The sequence below is a fragment of the Cheilinus undulatus genome, linkage group 8 (genome assembly GCF_018320785.1).
Source record: "Cheilinus undulatus linkage group 8, ASM1832078v1, whole genome shotgun sequence".
NCBI lineage: Eukaryota > Metazoa > Chordata > Actinopteri > Labriformes > Labridae > Cheilinus > Cheilinus undulatus.
The window spans coordinates 26,109,010-26,125,747 of record NC_054872.1 but is presented as its reverse complement, the minus strand read 5'-3'; the positions used below and the strand labels follow the sequence as shown (position 1 = coordinate 26,125,747).

At 38.6% G+C, this 16,738-nt stretch overlaps 1 protein-coding gene across 2 annotated transcripts; it reads left to right on the top strand.

Moving 5' to 3' along the window:
• The first annotated feature begins 435 nt into the window (after positions 1 to 435).
• On the top strand, positions 436 to 16,192 carry LOC121513990 (FXYD domain-containing ion transport regulator 6-like). Of its 2 annotated transcripts, XM_041794041.1 has the most exons (10): positions 438 to 692; positions 2,804 to 2,860; positions 3,003 to 3,029; positions 9,857 to 9,880; positions 10,107 to 10,130; positions 11,277 to 11,351; positions 15,575 to 15,611; positions 15,698 to 15,735; positions 15,841 to 15,877; positions 15,961 to 16,192. In XM_041794041.1, the coding sequence occupies exons 2-9, from the start codon at positions 2,809 to 2,811 to the stop codon at positions 15,843 to 15,845; spliced, it is 282 nt and encodes a 93-aa protein (XP_041649975.1). In that variant the 5' UTR covers positions 438 to 692; positions 2,804 to 2,808; the 3' UTR covers positions 15,846 to 15,877; positions 15,961 to 16,192. The 2 variants fall into 2 exon arrangements, with proteins under 2 accessions (XP_041649976.1, XP_041649975.1); XM_041794042.1 differs by lacking the exon at positions 3,003 to 3,029 and having other exon boundaries at positions 436 to 692.
• The last annotated feature ends 546 nt before the right edge of the window (positions 16,193 to 16,738 follow it).

Sequence of the window (16,738 nt, the reverse complement as noted above, 5' to 3'; positions counted from 1 at the left end):
GCTGACTCCAACCAGCTTTGCTAGTTTGCAACTGTATTTGCAACAAGAGGAGCAGCAATGTGGCAGTTTGGTGGGAAGGACCTTGGGAGGACAGTTTTCATATAGCTGGGAGAAAACTATTACTCACTGACAGGCTGTGCTGCCCGTGAAAGCACAATGGTGTTTATGCCTTCCCTTCACTTTGCTAAACCGCTCTCCAAAGACTGTAAATTACACCACAGCACAAATACAGGCTCACTTGTTTATGCTGCTGTATCTCTTATATTTGACTGTGTGGGGGTAAATAAGCATGCTTTACAGTTTATTTCAAGTCACATTAATCATTCAAGAGTTTGGATTGTTTCTGGGATCATGTAGTGTGGATGGTGTTGTTTACCTCTGAGCAGAAAAGCACAGGGTCATTTTAGGAGGTAACTCCAGTGGCTCACACCAGCACCCCGCCCCCCTCTCTTCAGCTCCTCTACTCCATTCCTGAGACACAACCAAGGAGGAACACAGCTTCACTTTGTACAGCAAACTATTTGAGAACCTCTCTAGATTTTTCCCTTTCATTATTCATATCAGTGTTTTATACGAGAAAGATTTGCATGAAACATTTGCTTTTTTTGTGCTTAAGTAGCAACTGCAAAGTTTTCAGAAAAGTTGAGTCTACTGGGCGGAGATTAGTGTAACCTCACAGAGGCTGAAACACGGTAAGTTCTTTTAAATTTACTTATTTATTAAAATCTAATGCATGCTCCTCTTATATAAAACATTTCTTTTTATACATTTGTCATATAATTAGAGCGATAAATGCAAATTTAAAGGCTCCAATCTGCAGAAAAAAACGCCTGTACCCACATGTTTTTCTTTTTCATAACTATTCCCTCTTTCGTTGATTACCCGGGTGTCCTGAACCCGACTTTCTACCCCCAATCTAGAAATGCAAACGTGAACATGTGGCTACTTAATCACACGGAGCCAGCACCAACATTTCAAGATACACGACTTTTTTCTTTACCTGTTGATTGTACTGATTAAGTATGTGTTTTGCAAGCATGGTTGTATCCTGTCTGAAAAAGCCAAGCCGTTTGAGAAGTTACACGAAGTTTCCTTTCACACTTAAACTCTGCGGCACTTCAGACACTGCAGTCAAACACTCTCGCAGTTCCTGTTGTATCGCGTGAATGAGCGAGACCAACAACGTGAGGTGTGAAAACAGTCGTAAAAAACGAAAAATTATGCTCTTTAATGGCAAACTGTTCGTGGATTTTTTCTTAACGATTTTTATAGGAAAGGACCTCTGGATATTGAATAAAATAAAGGTTGTTTTTTGAATCTACTTGAACCTAGTATGCCCGGATTTACTCTGAAATGGGTTAGCCTGCGTGATTAAACGTTATTTTTTTAATTAACAACTGCCCATTTAAACCCACTTTATTGTAATCCATACTAATTAATTTCTTAGAGTACTGCGTTATGGTTTCTGTCTTGTCTCCCCATCACCTCAACCGCGTAGTAAGCCAACAAATATGATTATTGGATTGGTTTCTGTAAGAATAACTCGCCCTGTATTGCTTTGATTAAACTTGATTGGCAGGCCTTTGTTGTTAATCCTGCTCCTGGGGTTGAAGTGTTCGTTTTTCCTCTCTGTAGCTCCATGCTCACACCCCCACTTTAGTCATGCATGAATCCCCAGCAGAGAGAGATTTGAGCCCGCGAGGGTACTATTGCTTTGCTGGCTTGGATCATTGAAATCTAAAATATTTTATTCCACTGTTTTGATTCTGCAAGAGCTTACCTGTGTTTTATTTTGTCACCGTTTTTTATTTTATTTGTTTTATGTGGCTGCAAAGCCTTCAAAAAATGCACATTCTTGGGTCTTGTGGGTTATTTAAATTGAACACCTTCTGCAGCTCATGCATCCAGTCACGAGTAACAGCCTTGCAGAGGCTCTAGACTGTAGACATATCGAGTGTCACTGAATCTGAAAGAATGTCCCAGATATTATATGGGCAGAAAACAGCCCCCAGAACAGCTTCATGTCCTGTGAGTTGACTGGATGACCCAGCCAAAAATCTGATCCAAGCCCAGTGACCAAATATCACACGCAACTCAACACCAAGCAGTCTTTGCCTTGCACCCCTCTCCTGCCAAGTCCCATTAACTGAGGCACAGAGCCTGAAATAGACCCTCTTTCTTTACTCAGAGTAAGAGGACCATGCTATTAAGACACATATTCAGATAACATGGTGACCCTGCTGTGGAGTGTTTGCCTGCAATGGAGTTTGAGCTTTGTGTGTCTACCATTGATTAAAGGGGCCTCTCGTTTGACTTTAATCATGAAAGTTTGTCAAGCCCACTAAAACCAAATATTGCATCCTGTGGCCCATAAGGATGCTATCTAAAACTTAAAAAAGAAACCTGTTGATGTATATAGGGTCTAACTCATTAAGATCCATTGTTTTTGGAGGGTGACTGGCAAAATTTGGGAAATCTTTGCCAATACATCATTCCTAGCAGCTCTTGAGAACAGCAGCAAGTAGCCCTAAGTAACCTTAAGTGGCCATATCCAAGAGCTTGAAAACAGGCTCCTCTTTGTTAGAAAGGCGGTTTCAGTTACTGACAAGTTGTTTTAGTTCAGGAAGTCTCTAAGCTACAAACTTATCTGTAAATCCCACAAAAAGCCTTAATTTCCTGTCATTGTACTTTATACCAAATCTTAAAACTGACATTTCTAAATATGGGAGCACATTCTGTGGGTGCTCAAATGAAGATTTGTTTATTTTAAAGACTGTTCTTGTTATTCCATTCTAACCCACAGGTACAATGGATGTCCTGGTGTTGGTGGCATTCTGCTCCTGGCTGGCTCCTGCAGTCGGTGAGCATGAACAGGTTTCTTCTTGTTCCCTCTTAGAAATAAACCTGAGTGAATGTGCTGATTTTGTAGCTGCTTCCTTTCTCTGTGACTTTGGTTTGGTAAGTCCCTCCTTGCTAAACCAACTGCTATGTCTGTAAAACAGGATCAGCGTTTGGTAGGGAAGTGGTGGGTAAGTTTGCTGCATTACAGTGGTCACTGAGAGTGCATGGGCATTTCATTTTGTGACTTTTTCGTTTGTTTCTGCTTTTCACTGTTACTACCATGCTTTCCTTTTGTTTTTCATGTTAGCAGTAGGTATGTAATGATTCCTCACCTTACGATTAAAAATCAGTGCAAGAATAGAAAGTTTAAATCAGTTTGACAAATATATATATATTGCAGTACTATTCTTTGACCAGCAGAGGGCATTTCTGCTTTTGGCTTCTCTTGCACAACAACAGTAGTTGAAGGGGTAGCACTCGTCAGTGCCACTTTTTATGCAATCTCACTCATCTTTTGGCAATCATTATCTATCATTGTGTGACACTCAAGGCCTATGGGAACAAATCCTTCATATTTCAGATGAAGCTAGCAGTTAGTATAAGCATGTGTTAAAACACATACCTCTGTTACAATGTTGTTATACTGTACACTTAAATGCAGTAAAGAGCTCTTAACCACAGTGGGCTAGTATTGTCTCAATTCACGCACTGCTGTTTTACTCTAACAGGAAGAGACAGCAGTTAAACTGCCCTTGTTTTCTTCTACTTCTTCTAGTTACAGGTAGCTGTTAGGTGATTATCATCTAAATTTGAGAGAGGGGTCTGCAGACCGTACATTTCTGACAGCCACTTTTACAGACATTTTATTGATAAAATACAGAAAAAAAGGATGGATGTCTAATCCAGGAATAAATCATGTATAGCCTGCTTTAGAAGTAGTAACACGAATGGTGGCTCACCTTCACTTTGTTAGCTTTAGCTAAATCTGACCTGGCTACGCAATTAATGCTGTTACAAGCAAATGGAGCTAAGTTAGCTCCGCATCATCACCTTTAGCTAACATAGCTAAAGCTAATTTAGCTACATAGAAAATTTAGATACATAGCTTATGTATCTTATTGAGCTCATGTAGCTGCTTTGTTAGCTTAGCTTTAGCAAGCTTAGCTTTAGCTACATATTTTGCAAAGCTAACAGAGCTACGTAAACTACTCTTGGTGCTTTAGAATGTTTTCATGGAGGACAAGCTATTTTCCTGTTAGCAGTCTGTCTACTCAACTTTATCAAATGTTTTGCAGGTTAGGCTTTAACTTATGGTATCTAAACCGTTATCATAACCCTAAACTGACGTTTGATCCAATTTGATTTCAAAAGTGTCCGTGTGTATTTCGTTTCTGAGCTGTATGGCCTCTCAGATCAACAGTCTGTGAGAGTAGCCATCAGAAATGAATGGTCTGCAACCAGAGTGTTTTGAAATGGATATTTTTACTCACTATAAGATTCATGTAACTTGTTTTTTTAAATGATATTATTCTTATAAAGAAAATGAACTTATATTGCCAAAAAGGCTCTTACTTGCTGGAAATCTGCTGCTTTTAGCTAGCAAGCAGATGCTAATGCTAGTTAGCACTAGCATGCTAAAAGTACAGCATCTCCTACATCTGTGGAGCACAGTGTGTTTGGTCCACACTAAATTCTCTGGTGTTTTTTGGGTATGTCAGTATGCTACATTTGATATCTCAGTGCGAACACACTATGTGCACTTATGTAGGCTACTCAAAATGTTTAGTATTTTGTAGAAGAATTCAATTTGGGACATGCTGTTAGTCTTCTTCCAGACAATACTTCCTTTTATGTGCGGTGTTAACCTCTGCAGCATACGCCATAATTTCTTGGTCCGTAACACCTTAAACAAGCACATATTCATCTGTGAGGTCTCAAATCAGTTAAACAGAATTCTACAAGTTATATAAACTCACTCTAACTCATCAGAGGTATGAGCTTTAAGAAGAAACAGACTTTCTTGTTGCAGTTAATGGGGATTAAATTTGCCATGAATAGCAACATCTTGATGCAGATATGTGAAAATTGCACATGTGTTGCAACATTTGCCAGACACTCAAGTTGAAAACAACTTTTAAATGCTAGTTTGTTGAAAGGCAGTCAGAGTTATCATTTCAGATCGTTTCAGATTGTCTGGAAATCTGAACACTACTGACCATTAATAACACAGTGTCTCACAGATTTGGCTGTTTGTGTATTTAGTTAAAATGTTTGATCTATAAAAGGACTGTCAGCTGCACTTTGATCTGTTTCTATATCCACAGACATCTTTTCATAGAAATTTACACCATTAGATTATCACTGATAGAAGCTGGTGTGTCATTAGCTATTTTCTAGTCATCTGACTACTCAATGCCCTTTTAAATTTCAGGTCACATTTACACACTAATTGCAAAGGCTGCTGTGTCGAATGGCTATCAGTTTTAACTAATGCCATTCATACACATTATACGCATCCATTCGCACATCACAAACACGGCAGTAGGAGCAATTTGGAGTTAAGCCTCCTGCCCAATTACACACTGTAGATCTACAGTAAATTCAGAAAGTATTCCGACCCCCCTCACTTCTTAAAATTGTTATGTTGCAGCCTGATGCTACAGTAAAATAAACATTTTAATCCTCATTTATCTACGCTCAGTCAGAACCCAATAATGACAAAATGAAATGAGGATTTTAGATCTTTTATTCAATTTTGAAAACTAAGAAACTGGATATCACATTGCATGAGTATTTAGACACTTTGCAAAAACACTTGAAATCTACCTCAGGTGCCTCCCATTTCTCTTGATCTTTGCTGAGATGTTTCTACACCTTGATTGGAGTCCATCTGTGGTGAGTTAAATTGATTTCTGATGAAGAGTTAGGGGACGAAAAACATCACATATGTGGTGATAATCTTCATTAAACATGCTTCGGAGCAGCTTCCGGTGTGCAGACTTATTTTTCTGAAAAAAATTGATTAGGCATGATTTGGAAAGGCACACACCTCTCTACAGAGCTGAGGATTCATATCAGAGCAAAAAACAAGCCATAGGGTTGGCCTTCATGTGGAGTTTTTTTGGAAACTCCAAGTGAGCTTTCATGTGTTTTGCACTGAGGAGAGGCTTCCATCTAGCCACTGTGCCATAAGCTGAGATCTGTGGAGAGCTGCAGTGGTTGTCCTTACTTACTGTCCTTACTTTGGCCCTTCTCCCCCCGATTGCTCAGTTTGGTGTCCAGGTGTTGGAAGAGTCCTGGTTGTGCCAAACTTCTTCCATCTGAGAATTATGGAGGCCAATTTGCTCTTGGAAACCCTCACCACAACAGATTTTTTTAGCCTTTCCCAGATCTGTGCCTTGCAACAATCCTGCCCTTGAGCTCTGCAGGCCGTTTCTTTAACCTGATATGCATTGTCAGGTGCAAGACCTTCTAAAGAGAGGTTTGAGTCTTTCCAAGTCATGTCCATTCAATTTATTTTACCACAGATGGACTCAAATCAAGGTGTAGAAACATATGAGCAAATATCAAGAGAAATGGAAGGAACCTGAGCTAAATTTCAAGTGTTTTTTGCAAAGGGTCTGAATACTTGTGTAAATGTGATATATCAGTTTTTTTATTTTTCATTAATTTACACAGATTTCTAAACTTCTGTTTTTACTTTTTCATGATGGGGTACCGAGTGTAGATTAATGGGAATAAAATGCTTTTTTTTCTACTGTAGCATCTGGCTGCAAAACAGTCAAATAAAAAAACAAAAGTGAAGGGGATCTGAATACTTTCTGAATGCACTGTACAAGTGACTTCAGTGGCTGGGAATGAAATCCGTGACGTTCAGCTTGTGTGACAACCGTCTCTACCTACAGAGCCACAGTCGTCTGGAATATGCTCGAAGGTCTGTTGAAATGTTACTGCTCTATAAAGCTCAGACTGCAAACAGAAAGCAGAACATTTTCCATGCCGACAGTCTGGACCCCTCTGTATATATTCCACATCCTTATGGAGAATCTTAATATAGAGATAAGTCTTCCTTAAGAAGAATTAATTTTATCATTGCTTATATTTATTTTAAATTTTTTTTATTTTTAATACTTTTTTATTCAAGGAATTAAAAGAATCCTAGTCATAAATTGACCCAAATTGGACATCTATTCAATAATTTGGGATTAAATCATATTGTGAACCCGGGATACAGTTTTTGGTTTAATTTATATATCAAGCTTTTCTATTTAAATCATTTAACATCATCGTGTTTCGTTGACAAAGACCATGTCGGACCATTGTAAATGTTTTTTTGTACTGCAGTTCGAATAATCATTTATTCAGACTCTTTCCAAGTTTTTTCCATTGTTAATGCAAGTCTTGGGCTGTGGTTGGCCTCTGTGTGCGCCCTGCATGCCGTCAGTGGAGCTTGATGTTAAGCAGCTTTGCCTACACTCAGAGCCTTTTCACCTTCTCTGACACTGAAGGCTTTTAGTGTCAGTCCTTATTTTAAAAGCTTGTCAGTACCAATATAGTGAAGCATGTTTTTGCTTTAAAGAAGAATAGACTAACATTAACATGTGCTGCCTGATAATGAGGTCAGAGTTAACCGTAGCTTTCTAACCTGCCTCTGCGGTAAATAGGATTGGAGTCTTTAAAATATTATTCAGTGCATCATCCTCTGTCAGTCTTTTCTCATACTTGATTGACTCATGCGTATCAAGAAAGTGTTTCTTTTTTTGTGGATGAACTGTTGGAGTGAGTTTGAACAGGCAAACTTTACTTTTACAAGATGAACAGATTATCATTTCACTTTTTCCGACATCACTCGTCAAAGTTTAGAGATAAGCACGACTGCTAGGACTGCCTGACATTTAAAAAGCCGCACACAGTCTGTTCAATATTTTAATGAGAGCTGTGGAAAAAAAACACATTAATGATGCGAAATGTTGCCGAGCACAAGCAGAAAAGTATTTCTCTGACCTCCAGTGTGCTTCTCCAAGGTCACATTGTTCCCACTCCACTCCAACACTTGCTGCTCAAATAAACAAAGTCTTTTTGTCTTATTATTATTCCAAGTGAAGTTATCTCCTTAATTATTCCGGTTGTTTGCTCCAACACTGAACATAAGGCAGAAATTGTGTTTTGGCTAGTAACCAAATTCAATATGCTTTCTAGTAAGACTCAAAAGACACGTGAGCGCAGCCAACTAGTTTTTCCACATGGGAGAGGGGATGTGAAAGAGCAGACGGGTGTGCACTTTCCCATATTCCTAGGAGCCCTCAGAAAAATACTGATCAGGAGAATAAAATACTTACAAAGAAGGCCAACAATAGAAAAGATAGGAGAACAATCGTGAGGTTTGCTTTAGTTTGGAGTTGCAATTATTTTATTATTTCACATATTCTGAAGTGTGCAGAAAACGTTGGTTATTTAATAAGCATAGAGATCCACATATGTTGAGGATCTTTGAAAAGGAGTTTCTGCAATATTGTCATTAATAAATTAGCATATGATTTTAGACATAGGCCGACTGAATTAAAAGCAAGTTGCAGTATAATGCTAAAATTTTGGCCTCTTTAATTACTGAATTATAGGACTAAAACAATACCGCACACTTAATTAAACATGGAAACAAACATGGAAATTTAAATTGATTGGACTAAATTATATATTTAGAAATATTCTTCAGTCAGGAGTGGGCACGATCTGTTTTTGACTTCTGTCGTTCAACCCAAATGGTTTTCTATGCCTGTGCACCAGCAATAGCCCAGGAAACGTGACATTTTCTGTCATCAGGCCATTCTTATGAACACAATATCTCAAGGGTAGGGTTATTTTCCTCTAACTTTGCACAAATGTCCACCCTGACTCAAGGATGACCTGGCTAGATTTCTAAGGTCAAAGGTCAAAGTGATTTGGCCTCATGTTTGTCTTTTGATTGTAAACGTTGATATTGCAAAATGCTACAAAATATTCTCTTCTAACTTTACGCAAATGTCCTGTCAGAGTGAGGGATAAGTTGATTGAACGTTGGAGGGGACAAGTCAGAGAAGACCATTTGGCTGCCTCTTCACCCCTTCTTTGGGAATGTGATCTCTTAAGGACCAATGTCCTAATAAGGCCTGACCACAGAATTAGGCTGGGCCCCTGAAAAACCCAGTGAATGGGTCCTCCCCTGTTGTGATTTATAAACATGTGTTGAACCACTTGCATTTGTGCTAGAGACCAGGCTAATAGTTATCTCTTTTTTAAGTTGAAAAGTGTGCCAAGATGTTTTTGGGTCGGATGTCAAAATTGTTCGATTGTGCCATTAAAGACAAATTTTCAATACGTTTTCCACCCATTTTTGCCACCTTTTAACCCATTTTCCAAACCATATTCCACCTTCAACCCGTGTTTGCCACTTCATACATCTTCTTGCAACTTTTTTTCCAATGCTTCTGAAATCTTTTTTTCCATCTTTGCCACTTTTAACCCATTTTTCTAGTAATTGCTACCATGACCAATTTTTGACACTAATTGCCAATTTTGACCCATTTTCCCTACCTAAATTGGTTCACTTCAACGTGCCCATTCACATTGTTATTATCGCCTAAAGAAGGTCATTGTGTTTTGTAAAAAGGGGTTCAAAAAGGGTCTTACATCTTGATAAAAGGCAGTATTTACTACAGCAACAATGATTAAAATTCATTTGTGTTGCTTTTGTTGCTAGGATAAAAATTAGATATGGTTATCAGAGATTAACTTTACAGTGATGGACCTGGATTTTGCTTACCTCCATATAATTTTTAGATGTACCTGTAATTTCACGTGTTTGTAATTTCAAAAACCCTTATAAATGACAAAATATGACCCAGTATTGTGACACATTGTATCAGAGGTTGAGTGTATTGTAAAATCCCCACTAAATTAAGTCTACTTCCACACAGTTTTTGCCGTTGCTCGCACTTTAATGTATTTTGATAACATAAATTTTTCTTCTTTCTTTCAGCTTCTGCAGCAGACGATGAAAAAGGTGGGTATTATTTGAGCAGAAGCTCCAAGAAGTCATATTAAGATAAGCTGCACACTCCTTTTTAACCAGCGTATAAATGAGTCCTGACACTAAAGTGGCTAATGACTAGATGAATGACCAGGGCCTAAAACTGCTGAATGGCCATCACATCACGAGTACAATGTGAAGTGTGTCAGCAGCTAAATTTGCTTCTCATTTGTTTCTTCTCTCTGTTCTCTCCTGACAGACTATGACAGCGCTTTTCAGTACGGTGAGTGTCGAGCAGATAAACACGTCCTTTTAACAGTCGGCCCTTTACACAGGAAACATCTGGGAGGTCGAGATGAGTTTTTGCATTTTCCACTTGTTTTTCCAGGACTCATGGAAAACTTTCACCCCAGAGGCCAAACTTCTGAGACAGTCCCACTGAAAATACTCCTAATCCTGTCCACTGCTGGCCTAATTTTCAGACAGCAAAGTGAACGGATTTACTCAAATGTGCCGTGATATGTTAAGAGGTTCTGCTATGGAATGTGTTGTTATTGAAAACCCTTTATTGATTTATTTGGTCGAAAAGCCTTTTTACTGGAAGCGGAGGTTTCAATGCAGTGGTCAGGCTTCTCAGGGGTTCAATGTTGTAAACAGGCATAAGAAAGATAATATTATTCCTATCATACTAAGTTCTGTTTATTTTGCTTTGACTTTTTTGGTCTGTTTGATCTTTTTTGGGAGTTTTTGGTATTATTTGTCCTCAGGCTCTGGAAATTTTTTCTAAAAGATCTTGTGAAGAGAATAAATACTCCTACAAGTAATGCAAGTAAACAACACTTAATTTTAATGGGTCTAAATCAACAAGATCAGAAACTACTGAAGAACTGATAAAAACTACATATGGCTGTGTCCGTATACTGACTGAGTAACTGAGTATATAAAAAATATATAATGCAAAATCACTTATTTTGCATTATATATTTTCTTTAATTGGTATTACTTTGCAGAAATCTGTTTTCACTTTGATCTGCAAGATGTGATTTTTTGTTTGTAATTTTTTAAGTAAAAACGCCCAATTATATTAACTCATGGATGTGTATAATCAATAAAAGGGTAAAACATCCAAGGAGGTGAATACTTTTTCAGGAACTGTATTTGCTGAAGCTTATAACATGTCCAGTTTCATTATTATTTAGCTAGGCTTACTGTTGAGGCTGGGCTCACAGTTTGATTACTGCAGCTCATTCATACTTGTGGTGTTCAACATATTCATTGTGGGCTTCAGAACATTTATACAATGCTGCTGTTGCAACAGAATTTGCCTCATAATAGACTTCTAAATGCGTTTCGATTCATGGTGTTATGTATTTCAAATGTTGATATGTTTTACTGCTAGCATATTCTGAAGTATTTTGTTTCTTTTCAGATTATGAATCCCTGAGGATCGGAGGCCTGGTTTTTGCAGTGGTGCTGTTCTTGATGGGTATCGCCCTCATTGTTAGTAAGTGTTTTAGCCACAGCAGATGTGTAATGCTGATTGTTTGTGTCACCACACTGATATTTGTGCTTATGAGTTGACCTCACACTCTTCCAAACTTGATGCTGCTGCAAAACAAGTAGGCTTCTGTCTGTGAGTTGTCAAGGAGGGAGGCACACTAATACATCTTGCACAATCTCAGCAACACAACCCTCCTGTGATCTCTGTGTCACAGCAATTTGCCCTTTATACCTTCTCCCTTTCCTCACTCACAGTGTCCTTACAAGGTTCCTCCTCCCACAGTGAGCACATACTGTCAGTGCCAGTGGTAGCCCTGAAACCAAAACCAACCAATAAATAATTCATATGAACCCATACACTCTGCCAAACGTCCTGCTTATGACCACAGAGGATTACTTACTGTACTCTATGAAGGAATCTGTAAGAAGAGAACAGATTTTATTAGAAAGGAAAAAGGTGTTAAATGCATGTTTTTTTAATCAGAAAACTGAATTTAAAGGTGTAACAAGTGGCTTATTGAGCAGTTGTCTTAAAGATTTTGTACCTTAGCGCGAGTCTTAGAACTAATCGAAGCTTCTCTTTATACCTCATCCCACCCCTCAATTTCAACAAGAATTGAAACCCAGACAAATGTGGCTTTGGCAGATGGCTGTCAACATGAGTCTGGTTCTGCTGGAGGTTCTTGCCTCTAAAAGGGAAGGTTTTCCTTGCCACTGCAACAAAGCCAATTATTGCTGATGCTGAGCTCATTGTAATTAGTGTTACATGTGGCAACATCAAAGAGTTAGGTCTAGACCTGCCCTTTTTATAAAGTGTCCTGAGATAATTTTACATTATGGTTATGAATATGTGTTATACAATAAAAGACTGATTGACTGATGGATTGAATTTGCAAAACATAGAGCTAAGCGACACGTAGCAAACATGTTCATGTTTTGTTTTAACTGAAGAAAATGCTGTGAACTCAGAGCTGAGAACAACGAACCAAGAGGGAATTTAACTTCACTCTTTTTCAAAGTCATCTCTCTATGATACATTCATTTAGGATATATTTTATATCTGCTATGCTGTTTAAACTGTAGCACATTACACATTTAAAAGGCACAATCTTTCTTCTAAAGGTAAAACTACCACGGTTAAGGAATTGAAGGCCACCTTTGTAAGTAGATAGATGCACAAATCCTTAAATACACAGATTTTCAGCTTAACTCACTCCCTTAGCTTAAATATAAATAATTATGACAGTTGTGTGCTTAAAAGCAGTGTTACAATTAAAGATGAATATAAAAGACAGTAAAAACTTAACCAAAGACGGATCAATAAAGCAGTAGACAGCAGTATAATGAACAGATTTGTAAGGTCCCTGATATAAAGATGTACAAACAAGCTAAAGACAGCAGCAGTGCAATATGTAAACATAATGGATGTGCAAATGTGCATTAGTCAACAGTAGGCACTTGTACAAAGTATGTACAAAGTGTAGTTCCCAGTGCAAAAAAGTGGAGATGTGAGCACATGAAAGGAATTAGGGGTCAGGCCATGTTCAGATGCTTAACAGCTTGCGGAGGGAGAGTGGGGGATGGTTGTTTCAGTTTTGTACATAGTGAATGTATCAACCCCTGGCAGAATTCTTAGAGACAGAATATTAAATTGAAAGACACAAGGAACCTTCAAATTTAGATTTTTTTTTGTATATCCAAATATATGAAGGGATACAAAGCATGACTGGTCCTGAAAGGCAGTATTTGGCGCCTCCCAGTGTTAGAGAGAGCGCCTAAAGGATGAACATTATCTGTCAGGGTCATTTACTTGTCGGGATGCTCTCAGCTTTATTCTTAGGCTGCACAGTATGTAGGTCAACAGGCTGGTCTGGGGTTTCCCAGCTGTTTTACATGCCATGCTGACTTTTCCTGCAAGTATAGTGTAACAACATCAACATATTTAACCCTGCCTCTTTGAGTCAACATGTAAACAACCAGTCAAAACCAGGCCGAAGAAGCCATGCCAAAACAAGATTGCAACAACAGCTTTAGTATACAGCGCCCATAAAAGTATTCATCCCCTTGGATGTTTTACTCTTTCATTGATCTAATAAATCAATCATGGTCAATATAATTTGACTTTTTGGACAAAAAAATACAAAAATCCCTCTTTAATGTGAAGGTGAAAACAGGTTTCTACAAAGTAATGTCAATTGAAGAAAAATATGTAATGTGAAAGTGAAATAGGTGATTACAGAAATATTCACTCCTCTTAGCGTGACCGACCTAATTTATCAGAGGTCTTGATAATTGCTGCTAGTAGTCTCACAATTAGTGAGATAAGGATCACCTGAGTGCAGTGAATGTGTCTCAAGTGATTGTAGTTTAAAGACACCTATGTCTGGAAAGTCCAGTCACTGGTTAATCTGTATTCCTGGCTACCATTACACCATGAAGAAAAAGGAACATTCCAAGGAACTCAGAGAAAAAGTTATTGAAAAGTAGATGACAGGGGATTAAAAAAAATTTATCTGAACTTACCCCGGGGTTCAGATAAATCCATTATCAAGAAATGGAAGGAATATAGCACATGTGTAAATCTGCCTAGATCAGGCTGTCCTCACAAACTGAGTGACTGTACAAGAAAGAGACTAGTGAGAGAGGCCACTAAGAGGCTATGAATACAACAACTTGGTTCTTCAGCAGTTAAAGCTTTATGGGAGAGTGGCAAAGAGAAAGCCACTGATAAGGAAAACTCAGATTAAATCTCAACTAGAGTTCACAACAAGAAGTGGGAGACTCCATTGTCAAGTGGAAGAAAGTTCTGATGAGGCTAGAGAAGATGCTATGTTTGGCGGATACCAAACACTGCACATCACCACAAACAGCCCCCACACACACACTGTGGAGAATGGTGGTAGCGTCATGCTGTGGGGATGCTTCTAGGCATTCAGCCCTGGATGTTTAGCAAAGGTAGAGGGTAAAATGAATGCAGCAAAATATAGGAAAATACTGGAGGACAATCTTATTCAGTCTGCAAGAGAACTACGCCCTAGGAGAAGATTTTCTTTCCGGCAAGAAAAGGACCTGTAGCATACAGAAAAAGCGAGACAGAAATGGTTTATAGACAATGAGGTGAATTTTCTGGACTGGCTGAGTCAAAGCCCAAACCTCAATCCAATAGGAAATTTGTGGTTGGTCTCAAAAAGAGCTCTTCACACCCAATCCCCGCGTAACCTGACGGAGCTTGAGCAGTTTTGCAAAGACAAGTGGAGTAAAATTGCAATGTCCCGATGCAACACCTCATGTTACCACTGAAGCTTCCCATGATGCCACTTAAATATTTTTCAGCTGATGCTTACTTCCGGTGCTATCTTGACCTCATAAATTATTATGATCATTATAATCTGCTAAATTGTCAGTAAGTGCAAACACACACAGAGAACCTCCTGTGATGATGAAATATGAAGAAAAGCGTTTCACATTTGTATTAGTATTTGAGCATCGTTGTTAAACATACTGCTCATAAATACAGTAAAAAATGAGTAGAGAGGAGAAAATAAACCAATGAGACACTGGTATTTATGTAAGAGAGGTAGTGTTGGTTTGTAATTAAAGAGAAAAGAAGGGAAAAGAAGCCCAGTGAACATAGAAAAAGTTAATAGACATATAATCTAAAATTAATGGGGTTCCACCACCCAGGTAAAGCATAATTATGATGGAAACAATGATCTGTTGGTACTTGATAGATGAAATTCCTCTGAATGTGTTAAGTGAAGATATTGAGCTGTGTAAACAGTGTGCCTATGTGCTTTTACAGGCAAACTAAAGTAGGTCTAATTGATTTGACAGCAGTGAGATGTTCTAACTCTTCTTATAGATATTATGCAAATGCTGCAAACTGGAAGTTGTTCAACAAACTGGCTCAAGCATTTTGGTCAAACAACTAACTTTTGCTCTGATTCAGGCACATGAAGAAAGTCTTGAGCTTGGGCCAATAGGCTGCAAGCTTGTAAGGCCTCGCAAGGCTCACAGCCCAGATGGGCTTACTGGCACGGGTTCAAGACTGTTCATGTACCTATCAAGGCGTGGAGCAACATCTTCCTCCTCTTGCTCTGGAGCTGGGGTGGGGGGTACAATGCTGAATGCTGAAGCTGGAAGCAGTCTTTGGATGAAAATACACATCTCTTTTATAGCAAAAGAGCTTTTTTATGTATTAATTTATGTCTTTTTCCTCCAATACAGGTAGAAAATGTACCTGCTCCAAGAGTGATAAGCCAAGGTAAAACAAATCAGATTAAAGAAGCCTCCTCATTAATTAATCTCATAATTGTGGAGTTTTCTCATAAAACCTCTGATTTTCCTCAGGTCTAAAGGTCCTGATGTGGAATCAGGAGTTCCAAGGGGTAAATACCTTTCTGTCTTCCATATTCAATAAGTATAAATAAAATTCCTATTGAGCTAAAGCAGACATGTTTGTACACAAATGATAATGATGACTCCTTCTGCAGCCTAGAGTAGCCAGAATCAACAACCAGTGGAGATCTAGTAAGTATCCTTCCAACATCTCAAGTTGAATTGTTTTCCTCATGAGTTAGAAAATCACAGTCTTGTTTCCCTCCTCTCCACAGTGTTACAGACCGTTGCCACCAGGGGGCAGCAAACACCTTGATCACAGCCGAGGACAATCTTTCCACCAACACATGAAGCTTCCTTCTATTTCATGATGTTACTTTTATGTTTTTTAATATTTTTATCATCTTTTACTAGATTATGTGCCAACTTTCTACGGCAGCAGAAGTGTGATTTTCATTTGTATTTTTTGTGATTTTCTGTTTGATGCCAAATAATAAACCAAATGTAAAAAAAAGCTTTTTGTTTTTGTTTTAATGCATCATTTCATTTTGTGTGCTGTTCAAAGGTAGAGAAGTGGGCAGCCTCTGCACTGCTGCTTGTGCTGACACTGCAGACAGTTCAGTTACACATGCAGTACTAACTCGCAGCACTGAGGGTGTGAATGATTTATGTTCTGCATTTTGCAGCTCTTAGAGGAGGCTGTCTTTAAAGAAATGCATTTAATTCTGCATTCGCGTTCACTGTGGTTCACTGGCAGGATTCCACTGTAGCCTCTGTGAGTGTAAAAGCTGCACATGCAGGCTGATTTTTCTACCTGGATTAGCAGGAACAGGTTGACTGCACTGCACAAAATAAGGAGCTTGCCGGCTGTAGTTTCTCCAGTAAGAATGGACTTTGTTCAAGCTAGAGTTGCAATGCACTGACAAAATGTGGTTACAATTCAGCAATATTTTCATAGTTTATCCCCCTTATTGCTTTCTGGTCAAACAACGCACTACAGAGGAGTTAGCAGAGATGTTATGCTGTACAGTCTACCTGGACTGACCCACCATC

Bases quoted from the DNA above. Each gene is read 5' to 3' on its own strand.
- LOC121513990 (XM_041794041.1), top strand. From the start codon at position 2,809: ATGGATGTCCTGGTGTTGGTGGCATTCTGCTCCTGGCTGGCTCCTGCA. The intron at 10,131-11,276 runs GTGAGTGTCGAG...GTTTCTTTTCAG, and splicing joins TGACAGCGCTTTTCAGTACG to ATTATGAATCCCTGAGGATC. The intron at 15,612-15,697 runs GTAAAACAAATC...GATTTTCCTCAG, and splicing joins TCCAAGAGTGATAAGCCAAG to GTCTAAAGGTCCTGATGTGG.